Source organism: Apteryx rowi, unplaced genomic scaffold (genome assembly GCF_003343035.1).
Source record: "Apteryx rowi isolate R43461 unplaced genomic scaffold, aptRow1 scaffold_200, whole genome shotgun sequence".
NCBI classification, from domain to species: domain Eukaryota; kingdom Metazoa; phylum Chordata; class Aves; order Apterygiformes; family Apterygidae; genus Apteryx; species Apteryx rowi.
The window spans coordinates 1179137-1201984 of record NW_020448309.1 but is presented as its reverse complement, the minus strand read 5'-3'; the positions used below and the strand labels follow the sequence as shown (position 1 = coordinate 1201984).

Here is a 22848-nt window from a genome sequence, read left to right as displayed (position 1 = left end):
ACAGCTAAGCATTTGGCTGCATGAACCAGGTCAGGCTGCTAGACCTGCACTCTACCTGCCACCTCTCAGCTCCCATGCATGTGGAGACTGCTACAGTCTCACGCACATACCCTTTAACTCAGATTATGATTACATTCTGTTGACAGCACTTAGCACATTTTCTTGGCTTGTGCAAGTCAAACTGTGCTCTCAGTTACCTTTGTGGGTGTTACCTCCTGGAAGGCAGCAAGATGGTAAGAGTTGGTGAAGACAGAAACTTCTCCAGGGTTCCTAAAATGAGAATTTGTGGCCAGATGCTGATCATAAGCCAGACACAATAGTTGAAGAACTGTAGAACTTAAGAGGAAAAAGTTGTTTGGGGGTTTTCAGAGAAGCCTAGGAAGTTCAGGTGCAGAATCCCCTGCTCCCCTGCAGGAAATGTTTCTCCTCATACGCAGATAGACAGGGAAATTCCTATTTTACAAATGCAGCCAGTACTTTAGGAGAAGCAGTACCCGCTGCTCCATGCAGGCCTCAGCAATGTGCAAGCTGCCTAGGCACAAGCACAACAGACACCTACACCAGACCGTGTCATTTCTGCAAAAGCAGATCATGATGGAACATCTCTGTTCATGGAGATGGCTTGATATTTTTGAAGGTCAGCTAATTTAGTAAAGGGTGAAGAGAACATGCAAAAGACTTCATCTTTCCTCTGCATTGACCTGCAGCTACTGTGAACAAGTGAGCAGCAGTCTCTGCCAGGTACACAGCAAGAGCAGTTCTGTATTTTCCATGCTGCGTGTAGTGATGAGATGGGTGTGTGAGGGCAGGGAGACAGCATTGAATGTGCAGTACTCACCAGGTCTTGGCTGGTCAAACACCTATGTGTAGCTGGAGAATGTAGCTCAAAGAAAACGTTCTCTGTCAGGGAAAGATCTGGCTGTTCACCAGCTCCCCAGCTTAGTCTTCCTGGGAAGGAAACCTGGGCAGGCAGGCTGGAAGCAAGTCGGAGCAGCTCTGGCCAGATTCCCAACAGGGTTTCAAAACAGCCTTGAAAACTAGTGAGTTCCCCTCACCGGTTCCCATAAGCCTGTGGTAGAGATCACACAGAGCAACCTGCAGGGCTGTGGGAAGAAACCCCAAGCACGGCCAAGTCATGAAACTAGGCATTAGATGGTCAAACTGGGTGATACCAGCCATTTTTTAGCCCTCTCCCAAATACACAGGGTAAGTCACAGAGTGTAAATGTCCTTATATGACACTTTCTGTAGTCCCTTTGGTAATGGAGTAGGTCCTTTAAACAGGTTGTAAGCTCTTGCCCATAGGACTCCCCTCCAGGAGATACTAGAGCAAAGCCAGCGGCAGCCGGCCCTGGCAAGCTGCATCTACCTAATGAACATGGCTCTTGGGCCCACTTTATGCATGCGGCTTCTTCCTAGTAGGTCCAGTGCATAGTACAAAAAGCACAGTAACTTTTAATGCCTTAGGGTTACCAAGGAGCCTACAAACAATCATAATCCATAGGAATGCCTGGAGAGGAAGATCCAGCAGCCAGTTGCTCTCTGGGCAAGGGCAGCATTGGGGACTGCATGGTGCAGGGGGCTGGGGGCATCCCTGAAGGGAGACAGTGGCTTTGGGTGAGGTGAGGGAGGTGAAATGAAGGAGGGAAAAAAAAAAAGCCAGAGAAAAGCACGATCTTTATAAATAGCAAAAGTAAGGCATGCCAAAAGTTGAGATTCCAGCCACAGTGCTTTTCATGTCACTTTGCTGTTCCTGTTTTGCCTTGTAAAACCTGCTCTGTAATATATTACTCTTTAGGCCATTTAATGTGAGCTATAAAATGTTAGGCAGCATAAGTAACTTCCTGCTGTTTGGATGGAAGAACCTTAACTTTTACATTTCCTGATTATTTTGGCCTTAATTTCTCAATCTTTAACAATGTGAGGTGGGAAGGGAGGGAGAGTATTAGATTATATCTGTTCTGTAGCATAGGCTTGGCAGATAGTGGTATTTGTAGCGAAGTTGTCAGTATAAAGTCGATTGCAGCTAGGAGCATGACTGAATGAAAGTGGTAGATTATTGAAAACATTCAGACTCTGTATACTCAGGGCTGGGGGCACTGTGACAGGGGAGAAAAGGCTTTGTCTTCAGAGCAGCTGCCAGGGAAAATGCCACCCAAAGACCTGAATGGTGCTAGTATGGGAACTGAGTTCCCCGCCGGCATATGAAGACAGTATTTCTCACAGGAGGATCCCTATGACAGGAATTTCCACAGTGATGCTGATCTTGTGCCCAGTTTTCTTCTTTACTACCTTAGCCTGAAAAGTTGACCAGTTTCCTAAGGTTCTTAATCTTTGCAGGCAGTCTGAGCACAACATAAGGCTAAGACTGATGAATAATTACAACAAAACCACACTAGTTTCTCCACACCATGCAGTACCTGACTTTGACCTGGCTATATGGATTGTGATAATGCTAGACTTAGCTCTCCTGGAACATAAATGTTTCGTGGACCAGACCTGGAATGGAAGGTGGATATGCAAGCACCACCAGATAGTCCAGCCCCAAGTCACTGTTCTCTGCAAGGTGAAGGGATAGAAGGGGTAGGTGACCTGAGACAATCCAGAAATACATATATGCATATATGTGTATGTGTGTGTATATACACACACACACACACACACACACACACACACACAAATATATCTCCAGTCCTTCACAGATAGCCATGGGGAGGGAAGCTAAACACAGAAGCTGAATTTCAGAGCTGGCCCCTGAGCCCGCAGCTCCAAGCACCAGCACATACAAATCATCATTCAGCACTTTCCAGCTTCACTGGTGTTAGGAAGTCCTCAGCTTTGCCTGGCGTCCCCATGGCAAAGCAGCACAAACCACAGACAGCACATCGAGAGGGCAGCCAAAGGGGTAGAGAGGTTCCTGCACGGAACATCCTGTCTTCCACTGAAACGGTAGTACCTCACTGAAAACACCCCTGGGCTGGAAGCTGATTCCTCAGCTTTGAAGAGAAAGAGAAAAATGTTTTTTCTCCTATCTAGACTGTTTTGCCCAAGCAGGGAGAGGAGGTGTTGTGGCCCTGAGCGCTGGCTGCCACACACACATGGTGAGGAAACCCGTTTAGGCAAGTCATTAGGGCTTCTGATCTACTAATGGGGTAGGTGGGCGACAGAGCAGCGGCTCCAGCAGGTCTGTGATCTCGAATTGCTCTCAGGTGAACACAAGCTGGCACTGCCAAGTGGCACCCCAGCCCGCCTGGCAGGTAGAGGGTCACTGGAGTGAGCATCGCGATGCGAGGATGGGCTCATCAGCTTCCAGCTCCCGTTGTGCATCCCTGCCAAGCAAGGTGCGGCTCCAGGCATGCTTTGGCATTTGTCCCTGTGCAGTGTTGTTTTTTTGCTGTGGCAAGGCTCAAGTGTTGGTTGTGTCCCTGAAGTGAGAGGCCCTCCATGAAGGAGGTTTGCACTGAAGACCTCAGGTCCACCAACATTGAGGCTGTGGAGTATTCCCAGAGCTGGCCCCTGACATTTGCTCAGGGCTCATTTTTGAGTTACCTCACTACAGTTTCTCTGAGGCAAAGAAGCCAAGGGAGAAATGCAAAATTAAGAGCTATGGTCATCCCAGTGGCCGAGTCCCCCACATGTATGGAGCATGGGCCTGAACCAAAAATAGGAGCCAAGTTTCCTCCCTGCCCTGAGACACGCAGCCAGACAAGACCCTCTTTGCCCAAGCTGATGTTGTCAGAGAGAAAGCATGTCTCAGAGGCTTCCTTTCTTCCCATCCTGACGCAAGGCTGAGCTGGCGAGGTGGCTCCCGGTGCAGAGGCAGGGACGGGAAATAAATGGCTGCTTCTCAGGCCCAGCCCAAAATACTGAAGTCCTCCAGGCTATAGGCGAAGTAACAGCTCCCCATCCACACTGGGGAGGGTGAGCTGCCCCCAAAGTGCTGCTCCTCTGGCTGCTCAGGCATCTGTGGCCCATCTCTGATATGGACACGAGGGAGGAAGTGGTTCAGAGATGCCCTGCAGTCTTCCTTCAACCCCTCCACCTGAGATGACCCCGCAGTTGCCTATCTTTCTAACTTCGCCCTCCTCATCCTTGTCCCTGCCAGCTCCTCTGCTAGTCAGACAAAGGAGATAAATCACTTGGAAGGAACAAACCTTCATTCATTTAAAAATCTTTTAATTTATTTTAAAAAATAGCATTAATAAATTAAAAACGTCTCCCAGAAGGGCTGAATCCAAAACCCTCTGTCTCCAGGCGTTTTATCTGCCTAACCTTGCCTCACAGGAAATGCCCTTACCACAGACTTTCACAGCGCGCTGCCCTATTATCTGGGTAATTAGCTAAGTCTGTAAATGCAGAGCAGAGCTGGAACCTACTGACTCCTCCAGAGAGTTGGATTTTCTATGGGAGAAAAAAAAATTAATATAAAGTACACCTCAGGCAATGAAGGCAGGAGGAAGGAAACGGGAAATATCTCTACCACAGTTCACACAAAGATTGTTTAACCTTTTTAGGGCTAGGCATGCCTTGTTGTTCTCTTGGAAACCTGTCTGCCAAATGATACCTCACTCTTCAGGTGGGATTTGACTTCATCAGCATGTTTAATTTGAAAATTTTTGTGCAGTCTCATGACTCTAATCCCAGCCTGTACAATTCCCAAAGTAGCTGATGGTTTAGACTCCTCTGAGGATGTCCCATTTGCTGCCTTGAGCTGCTGTGCTCCCTCATCAAGCTCCTGGTGCTCCAGCCCCACAACATGTCAGTGTGGGTCCCCCGGCGGCTCACACATCCAGCATCAGAGGCAGCTTGGCTCTGCAATTTCACTCTTCCAGAGCAGGAAGGGGGCTTTAGCAGAAGCCTTGGAACCCAGATTCAGGGGCTGGAGAAAGGAAGGTTGTTGGAGAGGTGGACCACAGATCAGGGCTCCTATCACATTAGCTCACTGCATCTGGACCAAGAACAGAACTCTAAACTATGTGACACACTCCATCAAGCAAATGGAGGTGATGTTCTCAAGGAACAGAAAAAGCCTTCTTTAAATCTGGATTGGTGCAAATGCACTAGACACTACCCAGCAGCATTTAGACCAGACAGTTCTCTTCTGTGGTCTCCGTGGGCCAAATGATCCCAGTTTGCTGCATCTGCTCTCCTGAGAGCAGAAGCCGGGACTGCTCAGTTACACAGCTCAGGCTCTGAACTGGTCATGTCCCTCCTGACCAGGGTCTGAGCAGAACCTTCCTTTAGCTGAACCTGATGCCAAGCAGACATGATAGTTCAGAAGATTAGAAAAAGAGAGAGAGAAAGAAGCAGCTGAGATGAAAAATGGTCATTCTAGAGAAACTATTTTTTTTCCATGGGTTACAGCTTGGCTGTAAGCCTCACCCCTTCCTAGCACTCTCTGTTTATTCTCCATTGCTGCTCCCTCCTTTTCCCCACCAAGCCCTTACTTTGTCCTCTCTTGCACCCTGTCAGCTCTCCAGTCTGGTTTCCCCCATCCTGGATCCACTGATCTTGCAATGACAGACAGCATTGAATCTCCCCAAACCATCACCCCTTGGGTCTCCAGATATGCTTGCCGTGACCCCTCGGAGGACCCCAACTCTTCTGGCTCCTTGTGCTTCATCTTCCTTGAAGCCTTCTTCCAGTCCCACTTGGACACAGCCTCACTGCTGCCTTTCACAGAGCAGCTGAGTCAGTACAGCTGCCCATGCTGGAGAAAGGAAACCTGCTTCCAGAAACATGTGAGAGTGAATTGCCTGTGAAAGGGAGGAATGCACACCGCAGGCAGCAAAAAAGATAACAGGCAGGCATGTTTTCACCATGGGTGTGCAGATGAACAGAAGATCTGCCCAATCCCCTCCTCTAGCCCCCACCCCATGCTCCGCTCTGCCAGCACTAATTTGCACAGGGTGCTGTGGACGGCAGGGTGCAGACCACTGCCTTGTGCACCTACGGGGTAGATACGGGTCCCCAGCTTCCTTCCCATAGCTCAGTTCAAAAGAACTCTGCTGTAGATCAGGTTTTCAAGCCTGTCTTCCCCTGTGTGGCAAAGTGCAGCAGCCTTCTCCATGCCTCCCCTGCCTGAGTCATTAGCTCTATGGTTATTGTCTGTGCATCTGAATGACTGAGGTCCCCGCTGTTCAGCTTTGCGGTCAGTTCCTTTTGTGTCTTGTAAATGATATGTGCATGGCAGCGCTTGTGCTCCCAGGACCCCCCACAAGATCCCGCTCTCAAAGGCTTACTTCAACCTTGTTAAATAAATCAAATGGAATTGAAAACATATTTAATTCAGTACCTTCATCAGTTAGAGAACAGACAGAAATACTGGCTGGAACAGACACGTTCTGGGCACTGCTGCATTTTTAAATGGGGAACAGAGCTGTGTGAGGAAGGACTGGCAGCTGCAGACATACAAGGCATGGCCTACAGACAGGACCCCCACCTCCCCAGCAACAGACCTTTCTGTGCCACATAAACCCTGTAAAATGGTCCAGCACTGTAAAAGTGAAGTCTGGGATGTTACTAGGCAAGGCCATCAGAATGAATACTTGTACAGAGATTACTACTTGCTGCTGGCAGAAATCAGGCACCATTAGGATCTGACAACCTTCCCATGGTGTGGGGGCTCATCTCCGCCCCTTTGGGACACTGATAAACTCCATCAGAGCCAGTCACCTGGCTTCTTCTTACAATTTGTGAAAATGAGCATTTCTAGGACAAGATTCAGTAACCCAAATGAAAACACTGACTCTAGAAGATGAACAGGTCACTTCTTTCCCCTGCCTATAAAGGGACTCGTGCACACATGTGCATCACCCTCTTAGATGTCTCCATTTGGAGGAGAGGGAGTAGAATGGTCACACAGCTCCAGCCTGGCTGAAAGTCAGATATGTATTCTGGGTCCCTTCATGTTCCCCTCCCCTCCTTTCACTTATTACATGCACTTGCTATGTCTCATCATCCAAACTGTCCTGGGGAAGGGCACATGCTTGCTGCATGTGTTAATCATTACCATGAGAACAGGGTTTACACTGATGCTACGCAATAGAAATACAGCACCTAACCGATAATATTACCAACAGCTTATTAGGTTTAGTGAACCCTCCCAGGTCAACTCAGTCTCTGGTCAGAGATATCAAAAGCAGCTGCGGTCTGCTGTGGGTTTGGTGGCCTGTGCAAAGTGAGCTCACAGTGATCATGCACTGGATCCAGTGTCCAGGTCCTAAAAGGAAAGCTGGCCTGGGTTTCCAGAGGTGTGTAGGCACAACAGGCAGGATTCATCTCCTCTAATCCTTTTACAGTGGTGCCACCAATACATCAGACACCTAGCAGGTGAGCTAAATCCCAAGGGCTCAGCAGGCACCTAAATACCCTTAAACACTCCAAAATCCACCCTGGAGGCTGGGGGGGTGGGGGCCCAGGGGCCCAGTGAGGGGCATCATGACAATCTTAAATCTCCTCTGTCACAAGGTAGAACCAGTCAAAGGCATAGGAGTCAGCCAAGGGTGGCCAGCTTCCTAAGCATCCCATTTTTACTTCCTTTTTGTACTATGGACTAACCAGGCAACTCTTCCCAGCTCAGGCTCAGCCACAAGCCATAACTTTGATATAAGGCATCTGGGTAAAGCTGTCTGGCCAGTGTTGGGCAGGAGGTCAAACTAAATGGTCATAACTGCCCCCTTGGGCTTTCAGACTACCAATTAAATCATTCTCAGTGCTTGATTTGGCCACAGTAACCAGCACAACTAGGAGCAGTGGTAATTAAATTTACTGGCAGCTTGGTTAGATGCCAGCAAAGGACAGGTGGAAATGCAAGTCCTTATCAGAGGCTGTAGGAAGGCTCCCTCCAGGGCATCAGAGTGACATCTCGAACTGCTGGCAGGAGTTTGCAATGGGACTGAAATAGTTAGCAAATGTCCCATCTCCAGCTTCTAATCTTATTGCATCTTCAGGTTTATTAGCTGCAAATTTGTGGTGTTTTGTGGCTTATGGAAGAATTTATAGTACTATATAATTTTTTTTTGGCTTCCTGTGTGGAACCACTAATAGTCCCTAACAGGCAGAAAATTGACCTGAGACTCTTTCCCCTCCTTCTCTCTTTTTGGCCCAATTGAAGATATTAATAGTTCCAGGCTTCATGTTGTTAGCTTCAAATCACTCTGGCAGTTAAAGCCCCAAATAACTGTGCCTTTGATGTCAATTCATTTTTATTTCTAAATAAACAACAGGGTTGTTTAAGATCTTCCAAATATGAAGCTATAGGCTCACCCTAGAAATAACAACAATGGAAAGCCAGCCAGTTCACTGTGTCTCAAGCAGACTGGGTGACCTTTAAGAGGTTTTCATTTTAACTAGAAGAACAGACAAGGCTCCTTTTGACATCCCACTGTCATGCCTAGAGCTGGTAACTTGGAGCACAACTAAGGAAAGTGATTTTTTATAGTAATTTCTCTTGCACACCATTTCTGAAACTCTTGGCTGAGTGATTTTGCTTCCAAAAGCCCTTGGTAATGGGCAAAACTCTCTCCTTTATGGCATGGACTTTTTTTTTTTTCCTACATGCAGTTTTATGAGGCTTCCCTATTGTTTTGGCGTGGTGCTGCTGAGTTGAAGATGGTAATGTTATGTTGGCATCCTTCTGCCAGTCTTCGGGCAGACTTTAGAGCTGGGACAGCTCAGACACCAGCAGAACCAGGTCCGGCTCCCCGGGATGAGAGGCTTCCCCACCGCCACAGCAGCCCAGCTGTGCCACAGTAGCCCAGTGTGGATAGTGTCACCTGGCAGCAGGTTTGGCTTTTTGCAACTTTCCCTGTGTTGTACCAAAGATGGAAGTTGTGGGAAAGTGTCAGAGTGTGGAGTTGGGACCAGCAAAGAATTGCCAAAGCTGGTGGTGGGACAGCAAGCAGAAAAGAGTGGTATCTGGGACAGATGTAGCCTTGCTGATCTCAGACATCTGCAAAACGATCTGAGGATTGAATTTCACAAAATGACCAGAAACATCCTGCTCCTGTGGAGCTTGCCACTGCCACAGATACACACAGGCTCCCCCTCGATGAAGGTCAGTGGGCATTTCTCAGTCATTGCTTGGACCAGGGCCTCCCTTGAGCTCTGAGGAAGGAAGAAAAGGTGCAGGGAAGCCATCCATATGTGTGGGCCTGGATTTGGGTTTTGGGGAGGGCTGCCCCACCGAGGGGAAGAGCTTAGGCTTGGGGAACATGTTGGGTGCAGGCTTCTTTCAGCTTCTCCAAACTAGATGAACTCTCTGAAATCGGCAGGGCTTGGCACAGGGCAGCCTTGGAGGCAAGTCAGGGCAGCACACATGGCACATAGATCAAGAGCAGGCGGCTGCTAGCAACACTTAGGGGAGTTGTTAATGAACACAACTGGGTTTATTTTCCGTGAGGGAGACTCACCTCACTGATAACCAGGAAGCACTGACAGGAGCCAGCAGAGGCCCATCGTCTCTCCCAAACAGATTGGGGTTACTGGCAGCCAGACTGGAGCTGTATGACTACACCTGGTTGCATTTCCACTTTCCAACAAGCCCACTATATGCCAGAAGTCAGAGATGGCTTTTTTACCCAGAGGGATCTGCTGAACACAATGCTCTTTGTATCTGTCTATTACAGAGGGGGAGGGAGGTCCAGAGATGCTGCCAGGGCTTGGAAAAGGTGTGTGTTCATTCAGGAAGAACTGTTCCTGTACATACTTGCACACACACTGAGGTACAAACAACATGTTCATCTGCTGATGAAAGAACAGACTGCCTGGAAGAGAAGCAAGCTGGAAAGGAAATGCATTTTTAGAGAAAGACAGGAACAAATATTACAGCATGTTGAATTATTCCTTGTAAATAGTATTGGTTACAGATCTAAGCTCACTTTTTCTGTTAGTGAATCACAGGTGAGCCAAGTCTCATCTGTATTGGGCAATATTTTCCATCTGTTGGCTGCTCACAAACACGTTGGGTATCGCTGAGGAGAAACTCACCCCCTGGGCCATCACAGAGAGCTTCCCATGGCATCAGTGGCATGACCACGGTGCGCTGTGTCACATGGGGATGGTCTCACACTGTCTGCTCTCCAGGACTGGTCACTTCACATCACACAGTGTTGTACCAGCACCTGCATTTATGTTACAGGAAGTTTTACAAGGGGAAGGAAAACCACACAGCCCCACATACCCAGCCTAGAGCGACCTCTGCAACTTCCTGTTCTGCTGTGGAATCTCATTCTAACCTTGGAAAGAGACCGTAGGGTGACATTTTCAAAGGTATTAAACACTTTACACACAGATAGAGAGAGATTTGGGACTGTCAGACAGCTTAGGTTGTTAATCCCCTCTGATTTTATCCAGTGCAATGATTTGAAGGTTAATTGGATTTGACTGATACTTTCAAAAAGCCCAGTAGTGTCCTATCTGCACTTCTAATCGCTCTTTCTCTTTAAGAATTCACCTCTTTGCCTCTTTGAGCTTTAATTCAGAGACTGTGCACCATAGCAGTCTTCCCTCTCTTCTCCCAGTGCATATATATAATTGTGAAGCACTCAGACATGACAGTGATGGATGCTCGACAGGTACCATAGAGAGAAATTGGCTAAGAACATACAAATAGCAGATAACAAGCTATGTGCGCCTTGCAAATAGTGAGAAGCAGGAGCAGTCACGTGTCAGGTTATTTCTTCCTAGATAGCTCATTTTGGACTCAAGCAGAGAAGACTGGGAAAGATCCCTGATCTGCTCAGATCCATATCAAAACTAAGTGCATCAAAGCAAGCTCTTTTATAAAGGAGGGGAGCTCTCATATCTAATAGATGTGAGCTGGCTGGAGGAGGGGATTTGTCACTCCTGTTTCACTCCTAGGCCTTGGAGATGCACGCGGCAGCTTTTTTGTGCACTGGGAATCTGCCATCACATTGCAGTTTGCGCTAGGCTGGGAGGCAGAGCTTGTGGCCTTGTCCCTGGGCCTTTGATCCTCTCCTGTTGATTGCCAGCACTCAGACTTATTAGACTATTTGGACCCTTTCCAGATCCTTTCACATGAGGTGTATGTACTACAGGAGCAGGATTCATTTGCTCAAATCTACACATACAATGTAGGCATCCAGACTCCCTCTGTAACAGGAGGAGAGAAAAGAGCTTTAGGTGTGGGGAGACAGATCGTGCCATAGCAGGGCTTGCCTCTCCTCCTGGGCTGCAAAGGTAATCCAGTCAACCAGGTCTGATAAGGACTGTTTAAGGGTATACAAGATAAAACCCATCCAGGCCAACTCCATGTCCTAGAGAATATTTACTGGGGAATGACCAGGAAGGGGACAGGGCCAGAAGAAAGATATAAAGTAAATCATACACACATGGAGTCCAGAAAGACCCAAGGGAAGAGCCATTTGGAGAGACTATTTGGGGTTATTTACTGGGTAAATACCCATCGGGGCAAAGTCAAGACAGTGCTGTAGAGACATTTCCATGTACGGACACTGGTAAAGGAGCGGGACGAGGTAATTACCAGAGAGAGGGGGGTCAAGAGAGATCATAACATAATTACCATGCCTGGGCCCAGAGGTTGAGAATTACGAGGTAATTGGGCAGCAGCTCATTGCTGTGAAAATGAATGGTTATTTCTGTTCTGTAAACCACAATCCAGGTTACATAGCAATTACTTTGAGGTCCATTAAGTGTAATTATACAGTAATCTCCAGGAGCCAGTAATTACCCTCATGTTCCAAAGTATCTACCACTTAAAACCCAGAGAGTTTCATGCAAGTAGGAAGCAGTCACATGGTCTTCAGACTTTACTGCCTTCATCTGTGGGATGGACAGGATGGGGTCAAATGGGACCACCGCAGCTGGAATCACCTCGCCAAGGACAGTATTAGACATACTAGATTAGAAGTGTTACACATCCAAAGCCCAGTCAGTCTCCCTGAGCTCCCTCTAGTCATAAACAGGATCATTACCTTCAGAGGGCTGTTCCTTCTAGGTTGTCAGCACTGCCTCACAGCTCAAATAAATCCTTTTCCAGAGGTACTAACCCATCCTTGGAGAAAAAATACAGTCCATGAGGCTCATTCAGGCACAGATGTCTCTTCTGGTTGCCAAGTTAGAGTAGGTAAACCCTGAACTTGTCATTATGACTGACTGTATTAAAGGTATTATATTTTACTTAATTTATTAAATTGCAAATTAAACTTAACACTCAGCAGTGTTAATTCCTCCTCCACATTACTTCCACCTTTCACTCACAATTTCTCAGCCATCAGAGTAAGAGCCTTCCCAGAGTCTGCTCTTCCCACTGGTCCCAGTCACAACATGTCCCACTGGCAGGATAGTCCAGCATCCTGTCCCCAGGATGATTCCCTCTGCTCTGCAAATCCCTGCTCCCCTCTGCACCTCACGGCCAGGGAAGCACAGACACAGCCCTTTTGCCAGGCCCACAGAATTGAAGCTGCTCTTTTGTTTCTTGTTTTTCCCATTTTGGCTCTGGAAAGGTGAGAAAAAGGCCTCAAACCATAGCATCCAGGGGTGAGTCTCTGAGAGAGGGGGACAGGGCACTCTGAAGATGTGAACCAGCAGCACGGTCTGGCTCTGGACACTGAGGGGCTCTGCTGAACAGGTCCAGACAGCAGCAACCCCGCAGCAGCCACGCTTGGGCTGGCTCTCGCCTGACAGTGCTCCCAGCAGGGAATATTCCTGCTGCAGGAATGTGTGAGGGTTTGTTTCCAGGCAGTGGCTGGATCAGTGTGGTAGGAAAAACCTATATCTCCCTTGCTTAACGACCAAGTTTCCATGCCTTCAAAGCACAGATACACTCAGCTGAGTTCCTACAGGATTGTTAATGACTGTTTTTCCCTTCTCTGTCTTTCAGGGATCTAAACTACAATGAGCTGTTGGAATTCCCTGGGGCTATTAGGACTCTGGGTCGACTACAGGAGCTGTGAGATTTTCTGTTTACTCCCTTTTAAAAGCATTCTCCAAAGGAGAGTGACCAATAAAGATCTGCATGTGCTCTGACCTAGGGAGAACACTCAGTCCAAGCCTTCATCTTGTCTTTCTGAGCACTTTCCACCATGTATATAAAAGCAGTTTAAACCCTTGATTTCCCTCTGCTCTAATCACTTCACAATCACCCTTGGCCAGGACAGGCTGAGAGGAGTGGGAGATCCCCGTAAGGCTTGGAGCAGATTCCTCCTCAGCTCTTCATTCTCCGATGGCATCTGATGCCCGCTCAGAGTCCATCTGATCTCCAGCTACTTATAAAGTCCTTTCCCCAGATCAGGTCCATAACCATGGAATAACCTGTGTGATTGCAAGGCCGTGGCTTCTGCAGGTCCCATGCCACCTCATCTGATGTACATAAACTATTTGATCTCCCATAGACAAATTTATAATAGGGAATCCCACAATTTTATAACCACTTTATGGGCTAGCTCTCCTCTAACTGGTTAGCCTAGAGGACACTAAAAATGGGAGACCATCCAAGTTAGCACTGACAAAGGTAGAATCCTGAAGATAGGGTCAAGTCCAGGTGATGTGGATCCACAGTCCCTGTGGTCAGGTGTAACCCTAAGACTGTGTCACACTGGTGATGGGCTGGGATGGAACAAAAGCAGTTGCTTTGATGCTTCTGAGAGGCTGCAGAGAAAATCTGACACTATCTTTTTCTTTTACTGAAAGAATTTCTTTTGTGGGAGATTTCTCAGATCAGATCAGATATTGTCTTTACTCTGACTTTCAAGTTGGGAACAAGATTCGCAATCCACTGTGAGGTGGCTTTTGAAATACACATCGCTAAAGAAGAGGCAAATTTCAAACAGCCATCTGACTAACCACTGAAGCAGACTCTTCTGAGATGAAATAACCTGGTCATCACCCAGAGCCTGCACTTGGTGTTTGACACAGGATCCTGTGCCTGCAGTTCTCTGGCCTTTCTTATACAGGAGATCAGACTGTGGCCACAGAGCTCTCTTCTGCTGTGAAAATTTGCTGGTAGCCATTTTCTCAAACTAAACCAAAAATTTCATGGCTAAATCTACAAATTCTTTAAAGTCAATAGGGCCAATAATTCACTGCAGACTGGACTCTGATTAACAGCCGTGGAGCTATAAATGAAGGGACCATCCACAAAAATTGTAATCCCTGGGTGGTGTAAAATAAGTTTGTTTTGTTTGCTCCAGTTCCCTGGCCTATAAGTGTTAAATCTTGAGTCCATTTGATCCTGGTGAGTTGAGTGGAGTGGCTTATGGAGCACCATGCTATTCAAGCAGTAAATACAGCAGAATGAGAACTTTGTCCTGCCAAACAAGGAGAGACCTTGTTCCTTCGCTGGGCCGATGCTACAGCTAGAACAGAGCATAATCCTTCCCTTTTATCACCTCTGTGTTTTGAAGGCTCTTTGCCTTTAAAAGTGTTGAGGAAAGAAGGTGTGTCCAAGCTTTTCTAATCCATTAATATTAAAATATTTGTTTCTCCCAACAGCGGTTTTCATAACAACAACATCAAAGCTATTCCAGAGAACGCATTTGTTGGGAATCCCCTCCTCCAAACAATGTAAGAAAATTAAAGTGTTTCCTAAATCATTACATCCTCCAGAAAGGGAGGTTTCCTGATGTCTTTGGTTGGGATTCCTGACAGTTGTCACCATGATCACAGTTTGATATTCATGGTATACAGGCTAATGTAAGCTGAAACCAGCTCCCTCTCAAGTATGCTTTAGCTTTTCTGCCATGGATTCTCCTTTCCCCTCAGCTGAATTCTATTGTTGCATCAGGTTGATAACAAAGAAGGAACAATAAAGGGGTAGTCTTCATAGAAATCTTGCTATGCATATCAGAGGGTTTTCTAAGCCCTGGTTGAAGTCTGCATGTACTTTTCCCTAGTTTTTAGAAATGCTGCTAGTTGGTTACAGCAGTGACTACATGGGCTGGGACTGGGAGACAGAAGAGACAATATCACCCCAAACCAGTGTGTGTCTACCCCAAACCCATGGACATGAAGTTCTGCAGAGAGATACACAGACCTGCCAGTGCATTTCCATTCTGACATAGAGACAGCCAGACATTCTAGACAGTTCTTCCCTGCACCAATCATGACAAGTGACAAAAGCTCTGCTTGGCTAGTCTGGGACTTAAGTTATAGAAATACCAACATCTGGAAAGCAATGGGTGAAAATGGTCATTGCTCCAGTCAGAGCAAACCAACCTCATTCCCATCTTCCTCAGACACCATCCTTGGTGTCATACGGGACACGTCCAGAATGCTGATGTCTCCATTGGATCTGCCCATCTACAGTCCTTCACAGTTGGTGAAAGTGATACTTCTAGGAGTTGTTCTAGGAGTTCTAAAGTTGGTTGGATTCTAAGAGAGCTGATTTCTCTCCACTGACTGTGAAAAGTAAGGAATATACTGGTGCTGTAGATGTGTAAGATTAGACAAGTGTCAAGTGAAGGGTATGTCCTAGCAGGGTCAGAGCCTGTAGCAAGATTAAAAAAGGACTTGCATCTTTCTAGCCTGCCTGGTTCATCAGACCCTTAAAAGGCCATCCCAAAGCAGCAGGATTTGAGATATCATTTGTACCAAAGTTCAGCCAAAATATTGCTGGTGGGAGAGCCTAGGGTTATCTGGAAAAGTAGGATTCTTCACTGGGTAGCCAGCACCTCCTACATAGCTTATTCCTAGATTCTCCAAGGCTTATAATGGCATCTTCTCTGGGATGCACAGCAGAATCTGACCAGTTACTCATTTCCTTTGCAGCCATTTCTATGACAATCCCATCCAGTTTGTTGGACAGTCTGCTTTCCAGTACTTGCCAAAGCTACACACTCTGTAAGTTCATTGAGCAGATCTTCAGAGGTAACACAACCAAGCTCCAAGCCTTGGGAGCTGGAGACCTTAGAGGCCTTCTCCCTTCCCCCTTCCCAGAGCTATTGTGCCAACAGAAGATCATGACGCCGCTCTTCTGGTCAGCCCCCAAAGACAGCAAATGAAGGGGCAGACACTGCAGATGTTTTCTGCTGAGGGACAATAACTTTGAGAAGGAGATTTCAGAGGGGGAAATTTCTTCCTCCTATCCACCCAACTGGCAAGCAGCTGAAGAGTTTTCCAGGGTCTCCATGTCTGCATCAGCATCAGCAAAGACCATGCTCACAAGTGCCACTATATTTGCTATACACTGCTAAAGCTAGCCCTGCACCGTTGTGTAGTGTTCCCCAGGGTCTGCCACAGAAACCATTGTGGCCCAACAGACCGAAGGCATTGAAGGCATCTGCCTTTCTCCAAGAGAAGGAGAAATATAGGAACACTTGTGCCTCGTAACACCACTACCATGGCACAAATAATCTTATTGGGCAGGTAGATCTGTCAGTGCTTCCTTCACATGTATGGCTCTAATCCTGCTCCATGGCCACTACCATGTGGTAGGCATCATCTGGACCAGAACAGCTGCTCCACATTGGCCTAACCTGGCTGGATTTTCAGCTAAACTGTTGGAGCATAGTGCTAGGTATCGAGGCAGAGGTAACCTCAAAATCTCTCTCTTTACAAGCCTCACCCAGCCTCTCTCTGCAGGGACACACAGTCAGGCAAATAAAATAAATCCTCCAAATACATAAGCATTCTTTAGCGCCAATATACAATCTCTGGGAGGCTTGGGTGGGATGCCCCACTTGCATTCCCCATGGCAATTGTTTCTTTTCTTTAATTTAATTTGTGTAGAGAGCATGCCAAGAATGTCAGCTGCTGGGGGCTGGGGCTTGCCAAGTCTTCCTGGATAGAAAGGCCCAACTCTGGTTCACCGCATCTGTGCTGCGTGTGAGAAGTCTGCTCCACCAGCCAGTGAGCAATGGCACACTCATAGGAGTGGCATCTTTGGACGTGGGCCTCCCTTTGCCACATTTGGGCGTACAGAAGCAAATTTGCCAACATGGCATTTGGGAGAAGATGGTCTGGGACCTTGGGCAGCTGCACTCACTTCCAGTTCCTCTGTGCATTTTGTTACCCTTATTTCTCTACAGGTCACTCAATGGTGCAACAGACATCAGAGAATTCCCAGACCTTAAAGGAACCACCAGCCTAGAAGTTTTGTGAGTGGCAAATCTCTCCCTTTTTCCCTGCTATCTGTGCTGTTCCTTTTTCAAGGCAGTCCAGGCTGTTTCAGTGAGGACAACTTTCGCAGTGCTGTGCAGTTTGCTATCTTCAGGTCTACCTCTTCCTGGTCACTCACCTCTCTGCTTCGTTACACTCCTGTGCCTCCTGAAAGCAGCCTTCTTCTCTGTGAGTTACTTTTTCAGTGATGTTAGAGTGTGCTCCAATCTTTTTTTATTTTTTTTTCTTCCCTTCCTTCTGCATCTGTGAAGGAATAAGCCTTTGGGTGCAGTGTTCAGGTCCTTCCCAGGACCAGCACTGGCAGTGCAGTGCAGGGATAGAAACATCTGCTATGTTTGCAACAATTTGCTTCCCTGGCTGAGGGCTCCTGGAGCTGGTCTGGCCCCATCTTTACACTGCCACATCCAGGAGAGGGGGAGCCCTGGAGAATGTGCTGTCTCTGGCCGCGCATGGTTCTCCTCTCCTTGGCACTAGGCCCACAAGCTGTGCCCAAACTGCAGGGCCTGGGAGCATTTCTGAGCTTCCAAGCCCGGGTATGTGCCCTGGCCATGCCATACCATCTCCCCCACCCCCCATACACTGGTTTCTGAGACAGTCGTAGCTCCAGGCAAATCATCAGTCCAGACAATGGGGAATTGAGACAGCAGAGCATGCCGCAGAGGCAGTGCTATCCATGCTAGATATGGCCAGGGACACCAGTGAATTCAGTACTCAGCAATGTCCCAGAATTTGTTAGAGGAACATTCACCTTTTGCCAGGTCCAGCAGCATTGCCCACTCTTACCCAGTCCCCATTTCCAAGTCAGCTTTCATTTCTCTGCAGGTGTTTCACTATCCCATTTGTTGTCTTTCTTGCCACCAGCTGGGGCTGGTAGTTGGACTTGGGGGTAGCAGAGTCTGTGTGCTGGCTCTCAGTAATACCATTTCTTTTCTCTCCTCCACTCCTCTAGGACCTTGACCCGGGCAGGTATCCATTTACTTCCCAGAGGGATGTGCCAGCAGCTGCCCAGCCTCCGAGTCCTGTGAGTAACATGTTTCTCTGTCCTGCCTGGTCTTTGGGAAGATGGCCTCAGAAATTGGGCTTGCTTCTTGTCCAGCCCAGGGAGGGAACCGGCTATGGAAGACCATCCCATAGAGCCAAGGTTCTTGCAACTGCTACCTTTCCCATGCAGAAAACAACACCTTCTTGGGCAGTGTCGTGATCCCTGCATATTCTTGAACTTACTTGTCTCATCCCAGCATAGCCCCAGCATGACACACTGAGCTCAGGACTGTAAGTGATGAGACAAATCCACATTTGCCTCCTCCTTGCACTGCATCACTGGGAGCTGTGTGCCCCGTGCAAAGAAGGTAGAGTGAGTGCAAAGGGCAGTGGGTCAGAATGGCAGCATTTCACAGCTGCTAGGTATATGCTGCACAAAAGGCAGGTGTAAATCATGATTCACAAGCCTTTGCTCCAAGGCTGACTTCCCCCAGTTGGAGCTCCAGGAAGTGCAATCTTCCGGAGGAAGGATCCTGTTGCAAAGCCCAGGAGGGTGCAGGCCTGATCTGATGAAGAGCTGCAAGGTCATACGGCTCCTCAAAAGGTGCAGCAGAGGCAGAACAGGGTTTTGCCCCAAAACTCTAAATCACTTTGGCCATATCTGCTTTGCAAAGCACTGAATAATACTGAGTGGGGTACGTACTTCTTCTTTAACATGGTATGTGATGAAATCAGCCCCCAAAATGATTTCTGCATCTTCTCAGGAAGCACACTCCTCTAAGATCCCCAACTTTGTCTTCAGTTGAAGACTTCCTCTGTAATGAGTCATGAGCCAGATTTATACAAGTTTGCTGCCTCAGGGCAAGCAGGAGGCTTGCCTCTCGTCAGTTAGTCTTTATACAAGCAAGCTGAAAATGAAAACAAGTTTGTTCCAGGAAAGCAACAGGAGTGAATTTTTGATCACAGAAGTTGGAAACAAGAGAAAAACATAAAAATAAAAGAACATAATTAGTAACTTAGCAGATCACAGAACTTTGGCTCCAGCTGTCCCTGTAGGGAAGATCTCTCAGTTTTAGACATCTGGACCAATTCAATGGACATCTTGCCACCAAAATGTAGCCTTTGGAATAGCCAAAGCTGTAGGGTCCTGTAGGCTCTATTTATATTTGCAAGTTATCAGAATGTAAACCTTCACAGCAGAGCCTGCACTTCATCCCTACCCCCTTCCTTGTGGGAGAGTTTTATGGGGACACCCCACCTTGTTCCTTCTTCCTAGTTAATTATACTGACATTAATTGCATTGTTTTCAGAGTCTGAAGACAGGGTACATGGGCCAATGTTTGTGCATGTTTACATCTCTCTTGCCTTCTGAAATGCATTAGCCTTCCCTTTGAAATCCATTGGTCTTCTGTCTCCTCACAGAGATACCAGTTGCCCTCCCTGCTTTCCCCCACTTTGCCAGCCCCTTGGTAGTGCATTAGGATAACATTACAACTCACACACATCCAAACATAGATAATATTATTTACACCACATTTCTGGTCTCCCACTGTCCGTATCATGCCACAGGTTTTCTGCAGAGATCTTTCATGGTGGCTGTAAGACAGCAGATTTGGCACTTGGCATCCCCAGGCTCCTCCACACCTGTCTGGTTTTGGCTTTCAATCCACTGACGCACACCACACTGTATTTTCACCCCCCAAATCCTGGACTCTGTCAGGCTGCTCAGGCAGGAGTATGACCCACCACAGGGGTGTGAGTCTAGTGGGCATGCTGTGAAGCTGGCCTGTGCATGGGCACTGAGCCCAGCACACCCAGGGCAGGGCAGTCTTGCCAAGCTCATGCTTGGTGTCAACCTGACATCGTTCTGCTGCTTTGTCCACAGCTTCTGTGGCTTAGGGGACAGATTTGTCTTTCCTCTCAAGCAGAAATAGCTGTGCCTGCCCTGAGCCCTGAGCAGAGCTGGATCCCACCAGAACCTTCGCCCTGACGTGTCCACAGCACAGCATCAGTGACCAGGGCTGTTTTTCATGTACCTACTGGGCTGCATCTGGTTAACTCTGGAGGAGCCAGAAATAATCACTGATGGATAAATTCTCCCTCTATTATGGTTTAGCTAAGAAATGACCCAGTCAAACTCTGTGGATTGGCAGGGGACCAGTGAGAAGTGACAGATCTTATAGCTGTCCCTCTGTACTGGGTGACTGTCTTAAGAGCCAAATACAAAATGTTGTTTGATTGTTTTTTCCCTTCCTCCTCTTGCCCACCATGGAAAACTGGAGGGGGGAGGGTTGGCAGATAAATAAATAAATAAATAAATAAAATGTTTTAGCAGCAACTTATTGGCAGAAAGATGGAAAATGAGTTTGGAAAGTCTCCTGAGAGGCCACATACAAAACTTTCCTCTGGGGCACCTTTTCCTTGAAGAGTATTGAATCCAGTCTCTTTTGGTAGGGAAAAGAGCTGATTTTAAGCATTACTCCTCTCTAGGCCCATTTTGGTTTTAATAAGTTCACATCAAAGTTGTGCTAGGAAAGTTTCCCTCTGACTACAAAGTCACTCTACCTTTGACGCTGACACGCCACCAGACTATGAAGTAGTAGGAACAGGAGTTTGCTGGGAATGGTTTTCTGGCTATTGCAGCAATGGCAGCACTTGAAAGAATGAGGACCGGGAATTTTCACATTCTTTAATGTCCTGCACCAATTTCCTGTCTGTGCCACAGCTCCCTTTCCTGGGGAGAAGCCAAGAAAGGCTGAATGGAGAGCAAGCAGTGGACAGTTAGGTTTGCTGCACCACAAAGAAGGCAAGGCAGCTGGCTGGTTGCTCTGATGGCCAAAACCTCCCCAGGCTCTGAAAGCACATCTGCAGCTTTTGTGAGCTCACCCATCCACAAAGGCAGGACAGAAGCTCTGGCGCAAACACCTCTCTGGTTTGCCCACAGAATAGCAAGGCTGTGCCTGGCAGAAGTTGGCACAGATGCATTTTACAGCTGACCTGGGGCTGGGGAGGAGTGTGGCCTTGAGGAAAAGCCAACCCCCCCCAGCTGTCAAAGCAGCTCCTTCAGTCTGGTGCTTGTGCTGGAGGGAGCCAGGCTGGGGCTGGATTAGTAGGTAAACCACTGAGCAATGGCTGCATAGCACAAAGACGTTCAGAGCAAGAGTCAGGTGTGTGCAGAGCGGAGATCCCCCTGCCTGGGGTCACTGCTCTCCGCAGCTGTGCAAAATGGAGGTCATATCATTCCCCTCTCCAACAATATCTGCTTTTCCAGAGAGGGCTCAGGAGCACTCGCTTTTGATCTCCTAACATTTCTGTGCTGGTCCTCCCCCTACAGAGAACTGTCTCACAATCAAATCGAAGAGTTGCCCAGTTTCCACCGGTGTCAGCGGCTGGAAGAGCTGTGAGTAAAGAGATCTCTTCGCTTGCGTCTTGGTCAGGGGGAAAGGGGCTGCCTGAGGGGCAGAGACAGTTCCCAAATACAAACCTCACCTAAAGCATCACTGGGTCTTGAGATTAGAAAGATCTGTAGGAGTGAAAAGTCTGATTCAATCACACTGAGCACACTCATGGTGCACACAGGAGGCTCTGGGCCCAGAGGTGAGCTCCTTTCACCAAGCACTGGGAAAGCCAAGCATTATAGCTAACCATCTGGACTGCAAAAGGAACAGAGCTCCATGCTGTATGTGCCCCTGTGCACATATAACAAAAATACATTCCCTGTGCATAAGAGCTTAATGCACTAAAGTCTTCACAGGTCCCAACTGCAGGAAACAGAAATAGGGCAGGAGAGCACTGAGTTTTACTTTACTAACTTGAAGTCCCAGGTATGAGCTAATCAAGGGTGGGGTGTACCTATACCACAAACATTTTCTGCTTCAAGGAGTGGTCCCATGGCAAGGTCTCAGACACAGAGCAGCTCATAGCCACACTGCTGAGGGCTAGCCCCTCTGTAGGAAAGACTGACTCTTTCTTCAGGAATAGCACTTGACCTGGGTCTCCTCTGGACCCTGGGAGGCACCTCCATTGCTCTGAGACAGTTAATCATGCTCAGTTCAAAGTATCTGGACTCTCAGAGCTGACCCCACCTCTCAAATCCAACCAACAGGAGTTCTTGGCCATCATGAGAAAAAAAACAACATCAAAATAATAAACACCATGGTTTCATTTTAGAATTCTGCAGCTTGAAACAACAGATGTGTGGGAGCAGCATCCCACCAAAACACAAAAGTCCCTTAGAGAGGTTGTCGCTGCCCTCTGCAGCATCACAACCTGAAGAGCCAGACCACCTCATTCAGCCTCAGCAAAACTGAGAATTAGGACAGTGTGTGAAATCATATGAAACTGAGAGTCTCACAGCCCATGTTGCCTCTTTGGGAGCTGTGAGGGCACAGCTGGGCAGAAATTTTTCATCAAAACATCCCTCCAGACAAAAAGCACTGATCTTTAACATTGATTGGGGGGGGGGGAGTATTGCAATAATTTTGTCTAAAGTATCCCCAGGAAAATGTTAAAAAAATACAAAAACACCCAAAAAAGACAAACTTTCAGAATTCCTAACTTGTAATTTCACTCATGGTGCCTTTATTTCTTTTTACAATATTTCATTATATGCCAAATTCTGGCTTGTCATTAACACAAAAGCGCAGTAAATCCCTCTTTCAGACTTCTTATGTTAGACAGACCATGTCTTAAATCAACATTTTCTTACAAAATGGAAATTTGGTCCCTTAAACCCAAACTCCTGTTAGCTCCACCCCCACCAGATATC

The 22848-nt window shown here is 47.4% G+C and overlaps 1 protein-coding gene across 1 annotated transcript in view; it reads left to right on the top strand.

The window, feature by feature from the left end:
• LGR6 (leucine rich repeat containing G protein-coupled receptor 6) overlaps positions 1-22848 on the top strand; it is a 160450-nt gene that overhangs the window by 121690 nt on the left and 15912 nt on the right. Inside the window, exons 7-12 of the mRNA XM_026063796.1 lie at positions 12865-12933; positions 14475-14546; positions 15750-15821; positions 17009-17077; positions 18049-18120; positions 21415-21480. Of these exons, the coding sequence (XP_025919581.1) occupies positions 12865-12933; positions 14475-14546; positions 15750-15821; positions 17009-17077; positions 18049-18120; positions 21415-21480 (420 nt within the window). The remainder of the gene's footprint in view (positions 1-12864; positions 12934-14474; positions 14547-15749; positions 15822-17008; positions 17078-18048; positions 18121-21414; positions 21481-22848) is intronic.